Below are 17,140 nucleotides of genomic sequence, written 5' to 3'. Positions count from 1 at the left end.
TCATTTCAATGGGGAAAAATGATTTGAGATACGAGCATTTTGACTTAAGAGCTTGGTCACGGAACGAATTAAACTCATATCTCAAGGTATCACTGTACCAGAAATTATACAGTAAAATCAAGTCCCAACTTATCCGTGAGTATATACGGTACTCTGTTTATTTTTATTTTATTTTATTGTAGAATCAACTCTTGGCAGCGGGCTGCAGGGCGGCCGTGCAGCGCATGTGTACGGGCACCATTTTCATTCCCTACCACCTTCGCCGTCACTTCCCCTACCTCTTCATATCTTAAATCATTCTTGAAGCAGATTGAACACTTCAGTGCCAGCTTAAGTAAAAAAATTAGAAAAATCGTACAAAGTAATTGCAGCACAAAAACTGACTTAATCAGTTTTAACGTGAAAAGATGCCAACGGAAGAAGAGAAGAAGCGGCCGCTAGGGTGTAGAAAAGAAGAGCTGCTCAGGAAGCAGCAAGCACATCAACCTCTGAGCAAACGAAGGATAAACGTACAGAGAAAGAAAGAGGAAGAAAACTTTAAGTTAAGTATAGTAAATGCATGTCATCGTGCAGTACACCATTACTGGTATTAAACATTTTTGTAAAACTAGCTCATATTGTAAAACTAGCAAAATACCCGCGCTTTGCAGCGGAGAAGTATTGTGTTAAAGAAGTAAAGAAAAAGAAAAGGAAACATTTGAAAATAATGTAACATGATTGTCAAAGTAATTGTTTTGTGTATTTGGCGGCACCGTCATGAAGTTGTAGCTGCATCAGAAAATGTACCACGACGTCTGACATGCCTCCTTTTTAGTGTTTTCTCACAGCTTGGATTGCTGCTGTCATAATCGGTTTGAGTCTACATATATATATATATATATATATATATATATATATATATATATATATATATATATATATATATATATATATTGTGGTCCCGGCTGGGGCTGGAGCCCGGCCGGGATGCCCAGGAGGACGAGAGGAGGGCTTGTGCCTCCTCCAGACCGCGAGGGGGCGTCCGTCCTGGTTATGTTGGGGGCCTCGGGTAAAGGGCTTGGAAGCCCAGCCCTGTAGGGACCCGTGGCCACTGGCAGGCGGCCCCGATGCCGGTATATCCTGTGTGGTCCCTGGTCGGGGCTGGAGCCCGGCCGGGATGCCCAGGAGGACCAGAAGAGGGCTTGTGCCTCCTCCAGACCGAGAGGGGGCGTCCGTCCTGGTTATGCTGGAGGCCTCGGGTAGAGGGCTTGGAAGCCCTGCCCCGTAGGGGCCCGTGGCCACCACCAGGCGGTGCCCCAGTGCCTTATTATCCCGGGGGGAAGACGACAGGGTGTGTGTCCACGGGAGATTGTCGAGAAGCAGCTGGAGCCCATCCGGGTTCCTATAAAAGGGGCCGCCTCCCTCCGGTCATTAGTGGAAGTCGGGTGGAAGAGGACGGAGCTGGAGTGAAGACTGGAGGAGGCCAGGAGGAAAAGAGGCACAGGACTGTGTGGCCTGGACATTGGGGGAATCGGTGCTGGAGGCACTGGGGTTTGTGCACGTGACTTGTATGTAAATAATAGTTGTAAATAAACGGTGTGTGGTGAAAATATGATGTCCGTCTGCCTGTGTCCGGGTCCAAGTTCACAATATATATATACTGTACATACATATATACATACATATATACACATACATATCTTCATATCTATATACATATATACATATCTATATACAGTACATATCTACATATACACATATATATATATATATATACATACTTATCTATATTATATATACACACACATACATACAAAGTACATACACACACACAAATTATATATATGTGTGTGTGTGTATATGTATGTATGTGTGTGTATATATAATGTAGATAGGTGTGTGTGTGTGTATGTATGTATGTATGTATATATATATATATACATACATACACACACACAGGTATATATATGTGTCTATATGTGGTGTATAGCTTTGGTCACTGAGTACAAGGGAAAAAAAATAAAATGTAGTCTATAAGTTATTAAACAGTAAAACATTAACGTGTTAAGAAGTAAAGCTACATTGAGCACTACTGGAGTGGTTTCAGGTAAGCTACATTTTAAAGACTGTGTAACACAACAGATAAGTAGTACTAACAGCAGCTAAAATGTATATGGATCATCTCTCAGTAGTTGATCCCTTTTGAAAGGCGCTACACGACGGCTGTGGTATAGAAATTACATTTTCTACGTGAACGTCCAAATTTCTGCCTGTTGTAATGTGCCTTACCGTCATTACCAGCAATTAAAAGAAAATCATTTTTGTGTCCTCTGCAGTGTTAAGAGGGCCAAAGAGGTGTAATTCTGGGAGGAGTTGGGGCGTTAAAATAAAGCGCGTGCACGAGCGTTACTTTTCACGCTGATCGGGATTTATGTAGCGCAAGAACGTGGAAGTTGGAGTTGGATTCCTGCATCTGGATTTTTCAGTGCGTAAGCACATTTCGGCTTTTGTGCTTACGCCATGTTATAGTGCGAGTTCTGCGCACGGCGTTATACATGAGGTCCCTGGTGCTGATCCTACTGACTTTAAATAATTTTCACCCTATTTCTAATTTGCCATTTATCTCTAAAATTCTTTAAAAAATAGTAGCTATCCAACTACACGCTCACTTATCATAATAATCTATATGAGAAGTTCCAGTCTGGTTTTCGCCCCCTTCACAGTACAGAATCGGCACTTGTTAAAATTACCAATGACCTTCTTATGGCTGCTGACTCCGGTTTAATTACTAAGGTCATCCTTTTTGATCTGAGTGCGGCCTTTCATACTATTTATCATACCACTTTCCTTAATAGATTATCTTCGATTGGCATTACCCACACTCCACTTGATTGGTTGAACTTCTCAGGTCACACTCAGTTCATTCAGCTTAAAACTTTCACATCCCAACCCACTGCTGCTACTTCAGGTGGGCTCTGTCCAGGGGCCTCTTCTTTTTATTATTTACCTTCTTCCCCTTGGCAATATCTTTCGTAAACATAACATTCATTTTCACTGTTATGCTGATGACACCCAGCTCTACCTTGCTAGTAAACCCACCTCTTCCTTTCCACCATCTTCACTTACTGACTGAATTGCTGAAATTAAGTCCAGGTTTTCTTCAAATGTTCTTAAATTAAACAGTGACAAAACTGAGGTTCTCGTCATTGGCTCAAAATATAATACAATACAATTTATTTTTGTATAGCCCAAAATTCCACAAGAAGTGCCGCGATGGTCTTTAACAGGTCCTGCCTCTTGACAGCCCCCCAGCCTTGACTCTCTAAGAAGACAAGGAAAAACTCCCAAAAAAAACCCAGTAGGGAAAAAATGGAAGAAACCTCGGGAAAGGCAGTTCAAAAAGAGACCCCTTTCCAGGTAGGCTGGGCATGCAGTGGGTGTCAAAAGAAGGGGGTCAATACAATACAATACACAGAACAAATCCTCAATACAGTATAAAAATTAAAACATTTTAGAAGTACGTAGCAGAATTTAACAGTAGATGATATACAATACAATACAATACAATTTATTTGTGTATAGTCCAAAATCACACAGGAAGTGCCGCGATGGTCTTTAACAGGTCCTGCCTCTTGACAGCCCCCAGCCTTCACTCTCTAAGAAGACAAGAAAACCCTTGTAGGGAAAAATGGAAGAAACCTCGGGAAAGGCAGTTCAAAGAGACCCCTTTCCAGGTAGGTTGGGCGTGGGTGTCAAAAGTAGGGGGTCAATACAATACAATGCAATACACAGAACAGAACAATTCCTTAAGACAGCATAATAATAAAATTTTAGAAGTACGGTTTAACAGTAGATGATATGACATAATTAGGTTTGGATATTTTTAGAGTCCTGGAGACCTCATCCATCTAGCTGCCTCCCCATTTGGCCATGCCACGGCTGAAACGTTGCTCCGATGAAAGGACCCCTCTTTCCCATGATTCCTGTGATCCTCCATCAGGGATGACTTTACCATAGGCAGGCAAACAACTTGGCAGGTGGGCGTGGCACCAATGCCACATTTGGGTACCGAGAAAGAAACAGAATAGGTGAGGGTTAGTATTCAAATATAATTATCATGTTACTTATGTTTAGTGCTAATGACTAACAACAGAGATGCAGTCTGTACAGTTAATCAGCAGCTCTAGTCAGGGTGTGCAAAACTGAAGTAGTGAGTCTTCAGCCGGGATTTAAAGGCTGAGACTGAAGGGGCATCTCTTATGGAAGCAGGAAGACCATTCCACAGTTTAGGGGCCCTGTAACTAAAAGCTCGACCTCCCACTGTTATTTTATTAATCCTTGGAATCCTAAGCAGACCGGCATCTTGAGATCTTAATGTGCTCAGGTTTGTAAGTCATGATAAGTTCAGACAAGTAAGCGGACCTTGGCCATTTAATGCTTTATATGTTAAAAGGAGGATTTTGAAATCTGCCCTAAACTTAACTGGGAGCCAGTGTAAAGATTTAAGAACTGGGTTATGTGTTCATATTTTCTTGTTCTTGTAATAATTCTTGCAGCGCATTTTGGATTAACTGGAGGCTGTATAGAGAACAGTTTGAACAGCCAGTGAACACCGCATTGCAGTAGTCAATCCTACTAGAGATAAATGCATGAATTAATTTCTCACAATCCTGTTTATTTAGAAAGCGCCTTAATTTCCTAACATTTTTAAGATGGAAAAACATGTTTTGGACACTTTGTAATATGTGCTTTAAATGACATGCTAGAGTCAAAGATAACTCCTAGATTGCGGGCTGATTCAGTAAAATTAATTGGGATTCCAACTGAGTTAAATGACACAAAATATTGCTGTGATCAGCGTCATTCCCTCAACAATTAACATCTCTGTTTTATGTGTATTTAAAGACAAGTAGTTCTCATTCATCCATTCCTTTAATTCACTAACACAACTAATTAAAGACAACATCGGAGAAACTTCATTTGATTTAAATGAAAGGTATAACTGGGTGTCATCTGCATACAGTGAAAATTAACATTATGTTTCCTAATGAGAGATCCCAGTGGAAGCATGTAAAGTGAAAACAGTAAAGGTCCCAGTACTGAGCCCTGCGGACACCATATTGAACTTCTGTGTATAATGATGGAGTACTGTCAGCACATTTCTGTACATACTGGAATCGATTTGATAAATAAGAACTGAACCAAGCGAGCACGGGGCCTGTAAGCCCAACATCGTTTTCTAGCCTGTGCAGTAAAATAGAATGGTCAATGGTGTCAAATGCTGCACTTAAGTCCAACAACATAATTACAGTGGAGTTTCCTTCATCAGAGGATATCAGAATGTCATTTACAACCCGTGTTAGTGCCGTTTCTGTACTATGACCAGTGCGAAAGCCAGACTGGAATTTCTCAAATAAATTGTAATGCGTAAGGTGTGACTGAAGCTGACTGGCGACTACTTTCTCTAGTATTTTAGAGAGAAATGGTAAATTTGAAATAGGCCTATAGTTATTTAGTATGTGTGGGTCTAGGTCTGACTTTTTAAGTAAAGGTTTAATGACTGACACTTTTAGTGCATCAGGTACGTGCCATGCAGTAATGAACTATTGATAATGGTTAGAATAGGCTGCAAGAACATCCATTGCACTTTTACTAGTTTTGTTGGCACTGGATCTAGGGAACAAGTAGTGGGCTTCATTTTAGTAATTAAAGTTAAGACTTCCTGGTGAGTTACAGGATTAAAATTACTAAAGTGCTGAATGCAATGTGCAGGGTCTGCTAAGCTAGTATTTGGTTTGTACTGTGATGCTGAGATCTGGGATCTTATATTTTTAATTTTCTCATTGAAGAAGTTCATAAAGTCTGTACTGCTAATATCTGTTGGTATTTTGCACTGTTGATCTGAATTCCCATTTGTTAATTTAGCCACTGTTCTAAAAGTACCCTAGGATTTTTATTATTGCTATCTATTAATGTAGAATAGTATTCTGAGCGAGCTTTAAAGAGGGCTTTTTATATTTATTACACTCTCTGTCCATGCAATTTGAAAGACATGTAGCTTTGTTGTTCTCCATCTGCTCCAGTTTTCGACACTCTAATTTAAGAGCTCGAGTATTTTCATTAAACCAGGGAGAGTTTCTATGTGCTTTGATCACTTTTGTTTTAGGGAGCCACTGTGTCCAGAGCATCTCTCAAGGTCACATTATAATGTGATATTAGCTGATCTAAATTGTTTTCCACGTTTACATTTGATGTTAACTGATCTAAACGGTTTTCCACAATTACACTCGACTTACTCAAGGTATCTATAAATTTTGAAGCAGAATTACAATCTAGATGTCGCACTGTCTTTGTTTTAATCTGCGAGTGCGCTGGCATGGGCAGAACTAAATCAAATGTAATTAAGAAGTGATCGGAAATAACTACATTTAATGGAGTAATATTTAAATTTTGAATTTCAACTTTGTAAGTTATAATTAAATCTAATGTGTGGTTATGATTATGAGTTGGACCTTTGACAATCTGACAAAATCCTACTGAATTTAACAAATAAGTAAAATGTTTGCTAAAAGTGTCAGTTTCTACATCAATGTGTACATTGAAATCCCCCATCAGAACTACGTGATCATAATTTATAGTCAAATCAGATAGAAGGTTGCTAAATTCAGTCATGAACAATGAATATGGCCCTGGTGGTCTGTAGACTAGCACTATAATTGTGTTGGAATCTGTTTTAATATTTAAAATGAATGCCTCAACGGATGTAAAGCTGCCTAAATTTTTACAAGTGATTTGCATTTTGTTACAATGAATTATTCCAAGGCCTCCTCCTCGACCAGAATCTCTAGACTTATGAAGGAACGAGTATCCATCTGGTGACGCCTCAGCTAGGGGAACAGTGTCACATTTACTAAGCCAGGTTTCAGTGAGAAGACACAGATCAGATGTTGTACTTGCTGGTGGTGGTCGGAAGGATTGGTGGCGCCAGTGTTCGGCAGCCTCACTTCTGTCAGTGTGCCCCAGGGCAGCTGTGGCTACATAGTAGCTTATCATCACCAGCGTATGAATGTGTGTGTGAATGGGTGAATGACTGTTGTGTTGTAAAGCGCCTAGGGGGGTTCTTGAACTCTAGTTAGGCGCTATATCAAATACAGGCCATTTACCATTTACCAATATAATATCATTTACCAAAACAGCTTTAGTGCCAAGAGAGTGAATGTTCAATAAACAGCATTTAAAACTGCATGGTTCTTTCTGAACTGCTGATATATTTTTTGTTTTAATTTAAAGTAAATTTCTATTACAGATGCCCCTGGTGGAGGGTCTGGTTTTATCCCTTGGTCTAATTATACAGCTTATTTTTTGGTTATCAATTAATTTAAGGTTTGTATCAAGACTAAATTTACTAGATGCCCCACAACATATACAGATCATAGGATTTGGATTTGTTTGAGTCCTGGAGACCTCATCCATCAAGCTGCCTCCCCCATTTGGCCATTCCACAGCTGAAACAGTGCTGGGCCAGCCAATCCGATGAAAGGACCCCTCTTTCCCATAATTCCTGTTATTCTCCATCAGGGATAACTTTACCTTAGGCAGGCACAACAACTTGGCAGGTGGGCCATGGCACCAAGTGCCACATTTGAGTACTGAGAAGAGAAACAGAATAGGTGAGGGTGAGTATCCAATTGTAAATATCATGTTACTTATATTTTAGTGCTAATGGCTGACAACAGAGATGCAGTCTGTACAGTTAATCAGCAGCTCTAGTCAGGGTGTCATCATCATTATCCAAAGCCGATAATCTTTCCCTTGTGATTGATAACTCCGTTGTTTCACCATCACCTCAGGTTAAGAGTCTGGGTGTCATCCTCAACAGTACTCTATCTTTCCAATCTCACATTAATAACATCACCCTGTCTGCTTATTTCCATTGTGGCAAGCGGATGAGGGTGGCACCCAGCCGGGATGCCCGGAAGGAACAGAGGAGGGATTGTGCCTCTTCCAGACCACTAGGGGGTGACCGCCCTGGTGGCTTTGGAGACCACGAGAACTGAGCATGGAAGCTCAACCCTATAGGGGCCCGTGGTCACCGCCAGGAGAAGCCCTGGCCCTCAGCACTTCTGCCACACCCGGGGCCAAGACCAGGGACACCCGGAGTGCTTCTGGATGTGCAGCCGGTACTTTCACCGGAAGATTATCAGGAGGCACCTGGAGCACATCCAGGTGATGATAAAAGGGGCCGCCTCCCTCCATTCGAGGGCTGGAGTCGGGTGAGGAGAGGACCAAGTCTTGTTGGAGGCGGCCTGAAGAAAGAGGCATTTGCTAGAGGCCTGGACTTTTGGGGGAGTTGTTTGGGGTTGTGTGCACTGTTGAAAATATTAGAATTATGTATAATAAACATGTGTGGGTTGAACCATCGCTGTCTGCCTGTCTGTGTCCGGGCTGTGTTCCACACCACCTACGTAATATTAATCGCTTCCGCCCCTCCCTCACTCTCATACCACTGCCATTCTTGTTCACAGTCTTGTAACTTCTCTTCTGGGCTACTGCAATTCACTCCCCTTTGGTCTCTCTAATAAATCTCTTCATAAGCTTCATCTAGTCCAGAATTCTGCAGCTCGTATCATCACTCGAACCTCATCTGTTCACCATATTACTCCGGTCTTGCAGCACCTTCATTGGCTCCCGTTTAAGTTTCGAATTGATTTTAAAATTCTGCTATTAACATTTAAGGCCATTCATAGCTTCGCCCCTCCATATCTGTCTGACCTTCTTCATGTTGCCATTCCCTCCCGTAACCTTAGATCCTCTTCCTCCGTCCCTCTCGCCCGTCTAACCTCCATTCAGCCGTCCTGCTCCCAAGCTCTGGAATTCATTACCTACTGAGCTCAGAAACAGCAAATCACTTTCAAACTTTAAATGTAAACTTAAAACACATCTGTTTAAAATGGCCTTTTCTTTGTGATTACAGTGGCTTTGTTTGGTTTTAATTTTATATCTTCTGTTTTTTCTGATGTTTTAAGTTGTTTATAATGTGTCTGTTTATTTATTTATTTGTTGTTTGTTTGTTCGGTGTCCTTGAGTTCTCAGAAAGGCGCCTTGTAATAAAATGTATTACTATTATCCTTACAACAACATCAACAACATTGATTTCCAGAGCATGTCTTCATATAAATGATGGAGGTCAAAGTGCTTTACATGATGAAGAAAGAAAAAAAAGAAAAAAATCTAAAAATAAAATTAGGCAATACTAATTAATACAGAATAAAGTAAGGTCCGATGGCCAGAGAGGACAGAAAAAAAACAAAGCAAAAAAACTCCAGAGGGCTGGAAAAAAAAAAAAACCTCAAGGGGTTCCATGGCCACGAGACCACCCAGCCCCAACTAGTCACTTATACAGTATATAGGTGGCAATACTTGTATTATTATTCTTGTATTATTCTCATTATAAGAAGTTAATCTACCCCTCAAATTAAGAAATTGCAAGTATTCTCTTTTATTAATGTATCACGCATGGGCAAAGCAGATGGGCAGCAACCTTACAGTACGTATGAAAGTTCTGCACCCGGCTGCCACAACACCGTGATGTCACTGTGGCCTTGCAAGGCATCATGGGTTTTGGGGAAAAGAAAATATTTGTCTAAGCCTGCGGCATGATGCGTTTCCAGAAATATATTCTCCGAACAACTTCCTCGCCAAACACAACATATTCATTGCGGAAAACGCTTTGGCGAATTTCGCCGATTAGCAGTATTGTCCGGCAAAGGTCTTCTCCATGTTCACTAATGCAAACGTCACAACCCTGACGCAGGTTTCTGGTATGAAATGGGACTTGTTTCAGAAGCATCGGTGCGAATGAAAAAAATCCCGAATTGTCTTAGTAACTAGTAATCCATGTGACGATGATATGATGATATCTGAGGTTTTTTTTTTTTGTATTGCGTTTAGGCAGTGTTTATTTTCCAGTTACTGGAGAGAAGACCTCTGTGAGTCAAATATATTAAGATAAAGCAGGAAGCCCATGATAATTGTATCATTCTTTATACACTGTGGTCCTGCATGGCTGATAACAGCAATAAATGTTGGGGTGCCATCCCAGCTGTCCCCGTTTACTTCAAAAAATGGCACTCGATGTCATGACTACAGAAAGAAATGTCACCTTCTGGCATTCTTAACAGAAAAGCTGTGCCTGTCAAGGCTTCTTGTTACTCTTGGCTCCCCGGTTAACAAGTGACGCCTCCTTCTGGGAGGCAGGGCTTTTATGGACTGGGGGCGGAGTCAGTTGCCCTCACTGTGTGGTTTCTCAGTACTGTGGAGGCAAAGGAAGACGACACAGTTAGCGGCAGTGCCCCCTGTCGGCCAGCTGTGGTATTACGAAGACCGTGCATGGTGACACTCATATATGACAACTCCCAAGCCATAAAATCATCCCCCACCCCTGTCCACTGTGCGTTGCTACATCCCCCTCTCTTTTCCACGTGAAATTCAAGCCCTGCTTCAATTTGAACATTATACAATTTAGGATAATGACATTTTTAAAGTCTTTATATACGATTCCACATGATCTTCTAGTAGCCTGGATGCTTCCTTGTGAAATATTAACTGTTCAATTGATTCAGTTTTAGAACGGGAGGTGCTGCAGTCTCGTAATTATAACAGAATTTCTCTTTTACAGGTTTTTGATTGTACTCGGATGTTTAATTCTGGCTATCTTGACGACCTTTAAGGAATATGAAGAGGACTCTGCAGACTGGCTCCTCATACTAGTAAGTTAAAATGACTGTTTTCTTTGTTATTCTCATCTGGAAACAGACACACCACCAAATCCTCACATAGCTATTACCCTTCAGTTAAAATGGCCGACTCTCTGAGCTTCTGTTCATTTTTTTCAATGGTGGATTCTGAATCCTTCACTTTCTTCACACTTTATTTTGTTGTACGTAGATTTATTTTAAATAGACTCATGGGCTTAGCCCCCTGCTCACTTCGCTCGCCAACCCCTGTTTTTGTTTTCCCAGATACACACTTATAAGATTTTTTTTTTCTTTGAATTGTTGCTACTTCGTTAGTTTCACTTTTATTTCAGAACTTCTGTGAAAACAATATTTGTAATCTTTCGAGTCCCAAAGTGCTGAATCTTCTTAATGAGGACCGTGAGACGTGTGTTTAATGACTTTTTACCGTAATTCTGGATAGGTTTATCTGTTTGGAATTTCAGCACAGACAAAACGATCTTCATCATCGGCAGTTAATCATTTTTTTTTGCAATGTAACCAATAAATGCATGTGAGGTAAACTCCATTTTTGAAATTCTCTTGACTTAAACTTCAAAGCCTTATAATATTTACATACTTCTGACATATCACCTCTGTCCATATTGTGAAGTTTTCCCTTGAAAAAACAAGTCTTGACAAATATAAAGGTTTGGGGACCATCCCCGTATATTTGAGTGTGACAGATTAGGGCTTTCCCGCTCCATTCAACCCTCAGACACCACGACAGACACCAGATAAAAAGTCCAATAATTATTTATTACAAAAATAAAGTGCACAAAGCACCCTCCTCTTCACAATACTCCAATAGCAATATTCCTAATAAACAATAACCGATCCTCTTCTCCCAGACACTTAGCCACCCTGCCTCCCAACTCAGCTCGTCTGTCTGGGATCTCCCACAGTCCTTTAAACTCCTCGACCCGGAAGTGTTTCTGAGCCCTCAGTCCATGTGATTATCCAACACTTCCGGGTTGGGTAAAAACTTCCCATTTTCTTCAGCCCAGAAGTATATCATTCCTTCCGTTTCCGTGATTGTGAATAAGGAAAAGTATAAGTCCCTGGGCCTCCCCGCAGCATCCTCCGGTGGCCCCCATGGTATCCAGCAAGGCTGTGATGAAAAACTCCAAGTTCCATGATGCCCTGCTGGAATTCGGGGCCCTTCCATGTTGCAGGGATGGCTCCATCTGGCGGTTTGGGGTAGTTGGCCGGGATACACGGCCGGCAATCCCTCACAAGAGATCAAAAGTTTTTGATTGCAAAGGTACATTTGACAATTTATTCAGATGAAAATGGAGGTTTTATACAGTAAGGATTATGGAAAACAGGAAGTGGTTGGCATGAAGCGACGTCAGACAGGAACCAGAACCAACGTCATTAGGATGAGCCGGAAGTGATGTCATTGGTGATGGATGGAAGTGACGTTGCGTCGGCCATTTTGTATACCCTGAAGTGGAGGTTTCTGTGGAGAGAAGAGATTCAGGTAAGTAAGACGTGACCACTCCACATCTCTCGATAGTTCACTCACCTTTAGGCTCTTTGACTGCCTCCTAATCGCACGTGTGCGACAATATATTCGATCTCTATTCACCTTTTCATTATTTCTCTGAGTAATAGTTTCTCTTTCTTTGCAGTAATGCGATGTTTATGGTGTTTTACTTTGTTTTCTACTCTTTGTCTTTTATTTCTGACCTCGCTTCATCCTTCTTTTTTTTCTAATAACACCTGGTCCGTGCTGATTATTTTCCCTTTTTCAAGTAATAATTTCCGTTTGTGTGCACTCCTGCGATTTTTACTTTCTTTTTTTTTTATACTTTCTAATTTTCCTACTTTCATATTCTTTAACTTTCTCCACATGTGTATCGCGCCAAGTATTTTTTTTTTGAGCCTTTTGAATTCCACTGCTTTCATAATCTCTAACCTGCTCTGCATGTGTATAACGCCAACGTCCCGACTGGACCTGCTTTTGTTTCAATTCCACTTGTTCCAGGCTGATCATTGCTTTCCTTATTTTCTGAATTTGCACCTAGATTATTCTTTTTTTTTTTGTTTTTCCACCGTTTTTGTGTCTCTTTTCTCCGTGCTGCTTTCTTCTTTGATTTGTCGTCTACGTATTGTCCTTATACGCTTTATTTGCGCTGAGAGCCCTGGATCTGTGTGTGCTCAAAGCCAAAATACGACTGAGCGTGTTCAAGTTGCTGACTGCCCCTGCTCTTATTTATTTCTAAGTATGACCTGTCTTGCAAGAATCTCATGTTCTACGTCATCACGAGACGGTCCTGGGTCAGTCTCTTGGCACAAAGTCTCATGTTTAAAGTCCCCGTGAGACGCTCGGTGGCCAATCTCTCTAGTCTCGTGGGTCTTTTAAGTGTCTTCCGTGATCTTAATGTGAAGATCACGTATCGTAGCCCTACTGTTTTTCTCTACAGGATTTTTTTTTTTTATAATAGAGAGATAAGTTTTCCATTTTTGCCCATCAAACTCCAGTCAATAACTCATCATGATAAAGTGGAAACATGTCTTCAGAAAGGTTTGCAAATTTAATAAAGATTAAAATTAAAAATTTCTCATTCACATCAGTTTTCAGACCCTTAATTAGGTACATTGTTGAAGCCCTTCTGACAGCAATACAATATCAATTATTTTTGTATAGCCCAAAATCTCACAGGGGGTGTCGCAGTAGATTTTGACAGCTTAAATCCCCCAAACCCCCAGCCTTGAACTCTCTAAGAAGACAAGAAAAAACTGTCTACCCTTGTAGGAAAACAAATGGCAGAAATCTCAGGAAAAGCAATTCGTAGAGAGACCCCTATTCCATGTAAGTTGGGGATGCAGTGGCTGTCAAAAAAAGGGGTAAATACAACACAATACACAGAAGAGAACACAAGTAATCGTCAATACAATACAATCGTACAACAGAAATATTAGAGTAAAAGTACAGCTTTGAGTTTTCTTAGGTAAGTCTCTATAAGCTTTGCACCCCACTCTTTGGTCAGTTTATCCCATTCTTCATGGCTGATCCTTTAAAGCTCTGTTAAATTGGAAGCGTCTGTAAACTGCCATCTTCAGGTCTATCCACAGATGTTCCATGGGCTTTGACTTGGCCACTCGAGGACACTCTGAGACTTGTCACAAAGCCACTCCAGTGTTGATCTGGCTGTATCATGTGTGTCTGTGTCGTGCTGAAAGGTGAGCTGTTGCCCCAGTCTGAACTGGTGTGCACTCCTGAGCAGGTTTTATTGAAGGACCTTTCTGTATTTGGCTTCATTCATCCTTCCCTCAATTCTGAGCAGCCTCTCCATCGCTGCTCATCACCTACTTGGTATTAGTGAAGCATGGTGGTGGCATCATCATGCTATTGGGGTGCTTCTGAAGTGGCAAGGACCGGGAGACTGGTTTAGAATTGGGGGAAGGATGAATGCAGCTAGAAGCAAACCTGCCCGCTAGCAACATCATACTGGGATGACAGCGTTTTTTTTAGTGATTTGTAATCCTTTAATCACCGTATATAATTTCTTGTATTAGGAATGTGTAATTTTTGTCATGCCCTAACCTACTCTCCAGAGAGTTTTGGGGTCAGAGCACAGAGTCAACTATCTGTACAGCACTCCTTGTTATGGGCCTTGCTCGAGGGCCCATCGGAGTAGCACTCATTTTGTGCTCCCTGGCTAAGACAGGTTGAAGTCTAAATAATCAATTTAAACCTCAGCGTTAACATTGGCCATGCATCATCTGTCACTGATGTGCCATGTGTCACTGGCAGGGTTTAAATTAACAACTTTCCAAGTTACCAGCCCAGATCCTTTAGCCACAGAGCCACCACACCACAGCGCTTTTAGTATAACAATGACCGGAAACATGCAGTCTGAGTGTCATTGAATGGCCCAGCCAGTGTCCACACTTAAACGCCATAGCATATGAGTGGGGAGACCTGAAGATGGCAGTTAACAGACCCTTGTCTTACAGTCTAATGGAGCCTGGGAGGACTTGCAGAGAAGAATGGAATAAACTACCCAAATTCAGGTGTGCAAACCTTGTAGAGATTTACTCAAGAAGGCTCAATGTTATAATTACTGCTTCTGCCATTCACTATATAATGAAAGGTCTGAATAGATAGATAAATAGATAGATAGATAGATAGATTAAAGGCACTATATAATAGATAGATAGATAGATTAAAGGCACTATATAATAGATAGATAGATAGATAGATAGATAGATAGATAGATAGATAGATAGATAGATAGATAGATAGATAGATAGATAGATATGAAAGGCACTATATAATAGATAGATAGATAGATATGAAAGGCACTATATAATAGATAGATAGATAGATAGATATGAAAGGCACTATAAGATAGATAGATAGATAGATAGATAGATAGATAGATAGATAGATAGATAGATAGATAGATAGATAGATAGATACTTTATTAATCCCCAGGGGAATTTCCCATACTCCAGCAGCAGCATACTGATAAAGAACAATATTAAATTAAAGAGTGATAACAATGCAGGTATAACAGACAATAACTGTGTATAATGTTAACGTTTACCCCCCGGGTGGAACTGAAGAGTGCATGTGTGGGTCTCCTCAGTCTGTCAGTGGAGCAGGACGGTGACAGCAGTCTGTCGCTGAAGCTGCTCCTCTGTCCGGAGATGATCCTGTTCAGTGGATGCAGTGGATTCTCCATGATGACAGGAGTCTGCTCAGCGCCCATCGCTCTGCCACGAATGTCAAACTGTCCAGCTCTGTGCCTACAATAGAGCCTGCCTTCTTCACCAGTATGTCCAGGCGTGAGGTGTCCCTCTTCTTTATGCTGCCTGCCCAGCACACCACCGCATAGAAGAGGGCACGCATCACAACCGTCTGACAGAACATCTGCAGCATCTTATTGGCAGTCCAGTCCAATTTATCATCCAGCTGCACTCCCAGGTATTTATAGGTCTGCACCCTCTGCACAGTCACCTCTGATGATCACGGGGTCCATGAGGGGCCTGGGCCTCCTAAAATCCACCACCAACTCCTTGGTCTTGCTGGTGTTCAGATGTAAGTCCTTGATTAGGTTCCTATACTCCTCCTCCTGCCCACTCCTGATGCAGCCCACCATAGCAGTGTCGTCAGCGAACTTTTGCAGGACTCCGAGTTGTATTGGAAGTCTGATGTATGTTGGCTGAACAGGACCGAAGAAAGTTGGCGCTCCTGTGTTGCTGACCACAATGTCAGACTCGCAGTTCCCGAGACTCACATACTGAGGTCTGCCTGTAAGATAGTCCACAATCCATGCCACCAGGTGTGAATCTACGCCCATCTCTGTCAGCTTGTCCCTAAGGAGCAGAGGTTGGATGGTGTTGATGGCATTGAAGGTGTGGAATACTTACATGAATGAGAAGTTTCAGTATTTGATTTTAAATCAATCTGCAAATGTTTATGGAATCCTTTTCAATTTGTCGTTATGTGTTGTTGAGTGTAGATTGATGGGCAACAATGTCAGATGTCAGTCAGTCAGTCAATATCCAACCCGCTATATCCTAACTACAGGGTCACGGGGGCCTGCTGGAGCCAATCCCAGCCAACACAGGGCGCAAGGCAGGAACAAACCCTGGGCAGGGTGCCAGCCCACTGCAGGGCTCACAAACACACATCACGCACACACTAGGGGCAATTTTAGAATCGCCAATGCACCTAACCTGAATGTCTTTGGACTGTAGGTATTGATTTAAAATGAGATCTATGACACAATAAAGTGTGCAGAAAGGGAAGGGGTCTGGAGAATCAGCTGCATCTGTCCAGTCTGTCCAAACTTTGTTAAGGTTTTTTTCTCCTATTGTAAAGTGCATTGTTTTATGTCCATCTAGAACCTTCTTAGACCACAGCCCTCACCCCTTCAAAAATTAAATAAGAACTACAAAAATACATTTGGGCTACACATTTATTTATTTACTTTTCTTCTAGGAAACCTTCACCATTTTCATATTTGGAGCAGAGTTTGCATTGAGGATTTGGGCTGCAGGCTGCTGCTGCAGATACAAAGGATGGAGAGGGCGTCTGAAATTTGCCAGGAAGCCTTTGTGTATTTTAGGTAATTACAGTGTAAATTATTTGTTAATCTGTTTGCTTCGCTGCCTGCTTATCTGTTTATAAATGTACTTGCTGTGCTACCCATCTAAGACCGGTTGAAACCAAAATAATCAACGTAGACATCAGTGTTAATGTTTGCTTTGCACCATCTATTGGAATGTATTAGAAATGTATATAGCAATAAAACAAATTACATTTGTCTTTCCAACAGATAATGCATCGCCAACATTTGTCGAAATAAAATACATTATTGCAAATTTTGTGATGCACCATCTGTTGGAGCGACAAATGCAATTCTTTT

At 41.4% G+C, this 17,140-nt stretch overlaps 1 protein-coding gene across 1 annotated transcript in view; it reads left to right on the top strand.

The window, feature by feature from the left end:
• kcnq3 (potassium voltage-gated channel, KQT-like subfamily, member 3) overlaps window positions 1-17,140 on the top strand; it is a 269,851-nt gene that overhangs the window by 162,238 nt on the left and 90,473 nt on the right. Inside the window, exons 2-3 of the mRNA XM_039753985.1 lie at window positions 10,658-10,748; window positions 16,714-16,840. Of these exons, the coding sequence (XP_039609919.1) occupies window positions 10,658-10,748; window positions 16,714-16,840 (218 nt within the window). The remainder of the gene's footprint in view (window positions 1-10,657; window positions 10,749-16,713; window positions 16,841-17,140) is intronic.

This window comes from Polypterus senegalus, chromosome 5 (assembly GCF_016835505.1).
Source record: "Polypterus senegalus isolate Bchr_013 chromosome 5, ASM1683550v1, whole genome shotgun sequence".
Classification (NCBI taxonomy): domain Eukaryota; kingdom Metazoa; phylum Chordata; class Cladistia; order Polypteriformes; family Polypteridae; genus Polypterus; species Polypterus senegalus.
The sequence above is the reverse complement of the archived record's forward strand: the minus strand, read 5'-3'. Positions and strand labels throughout refer to the sequence as shown.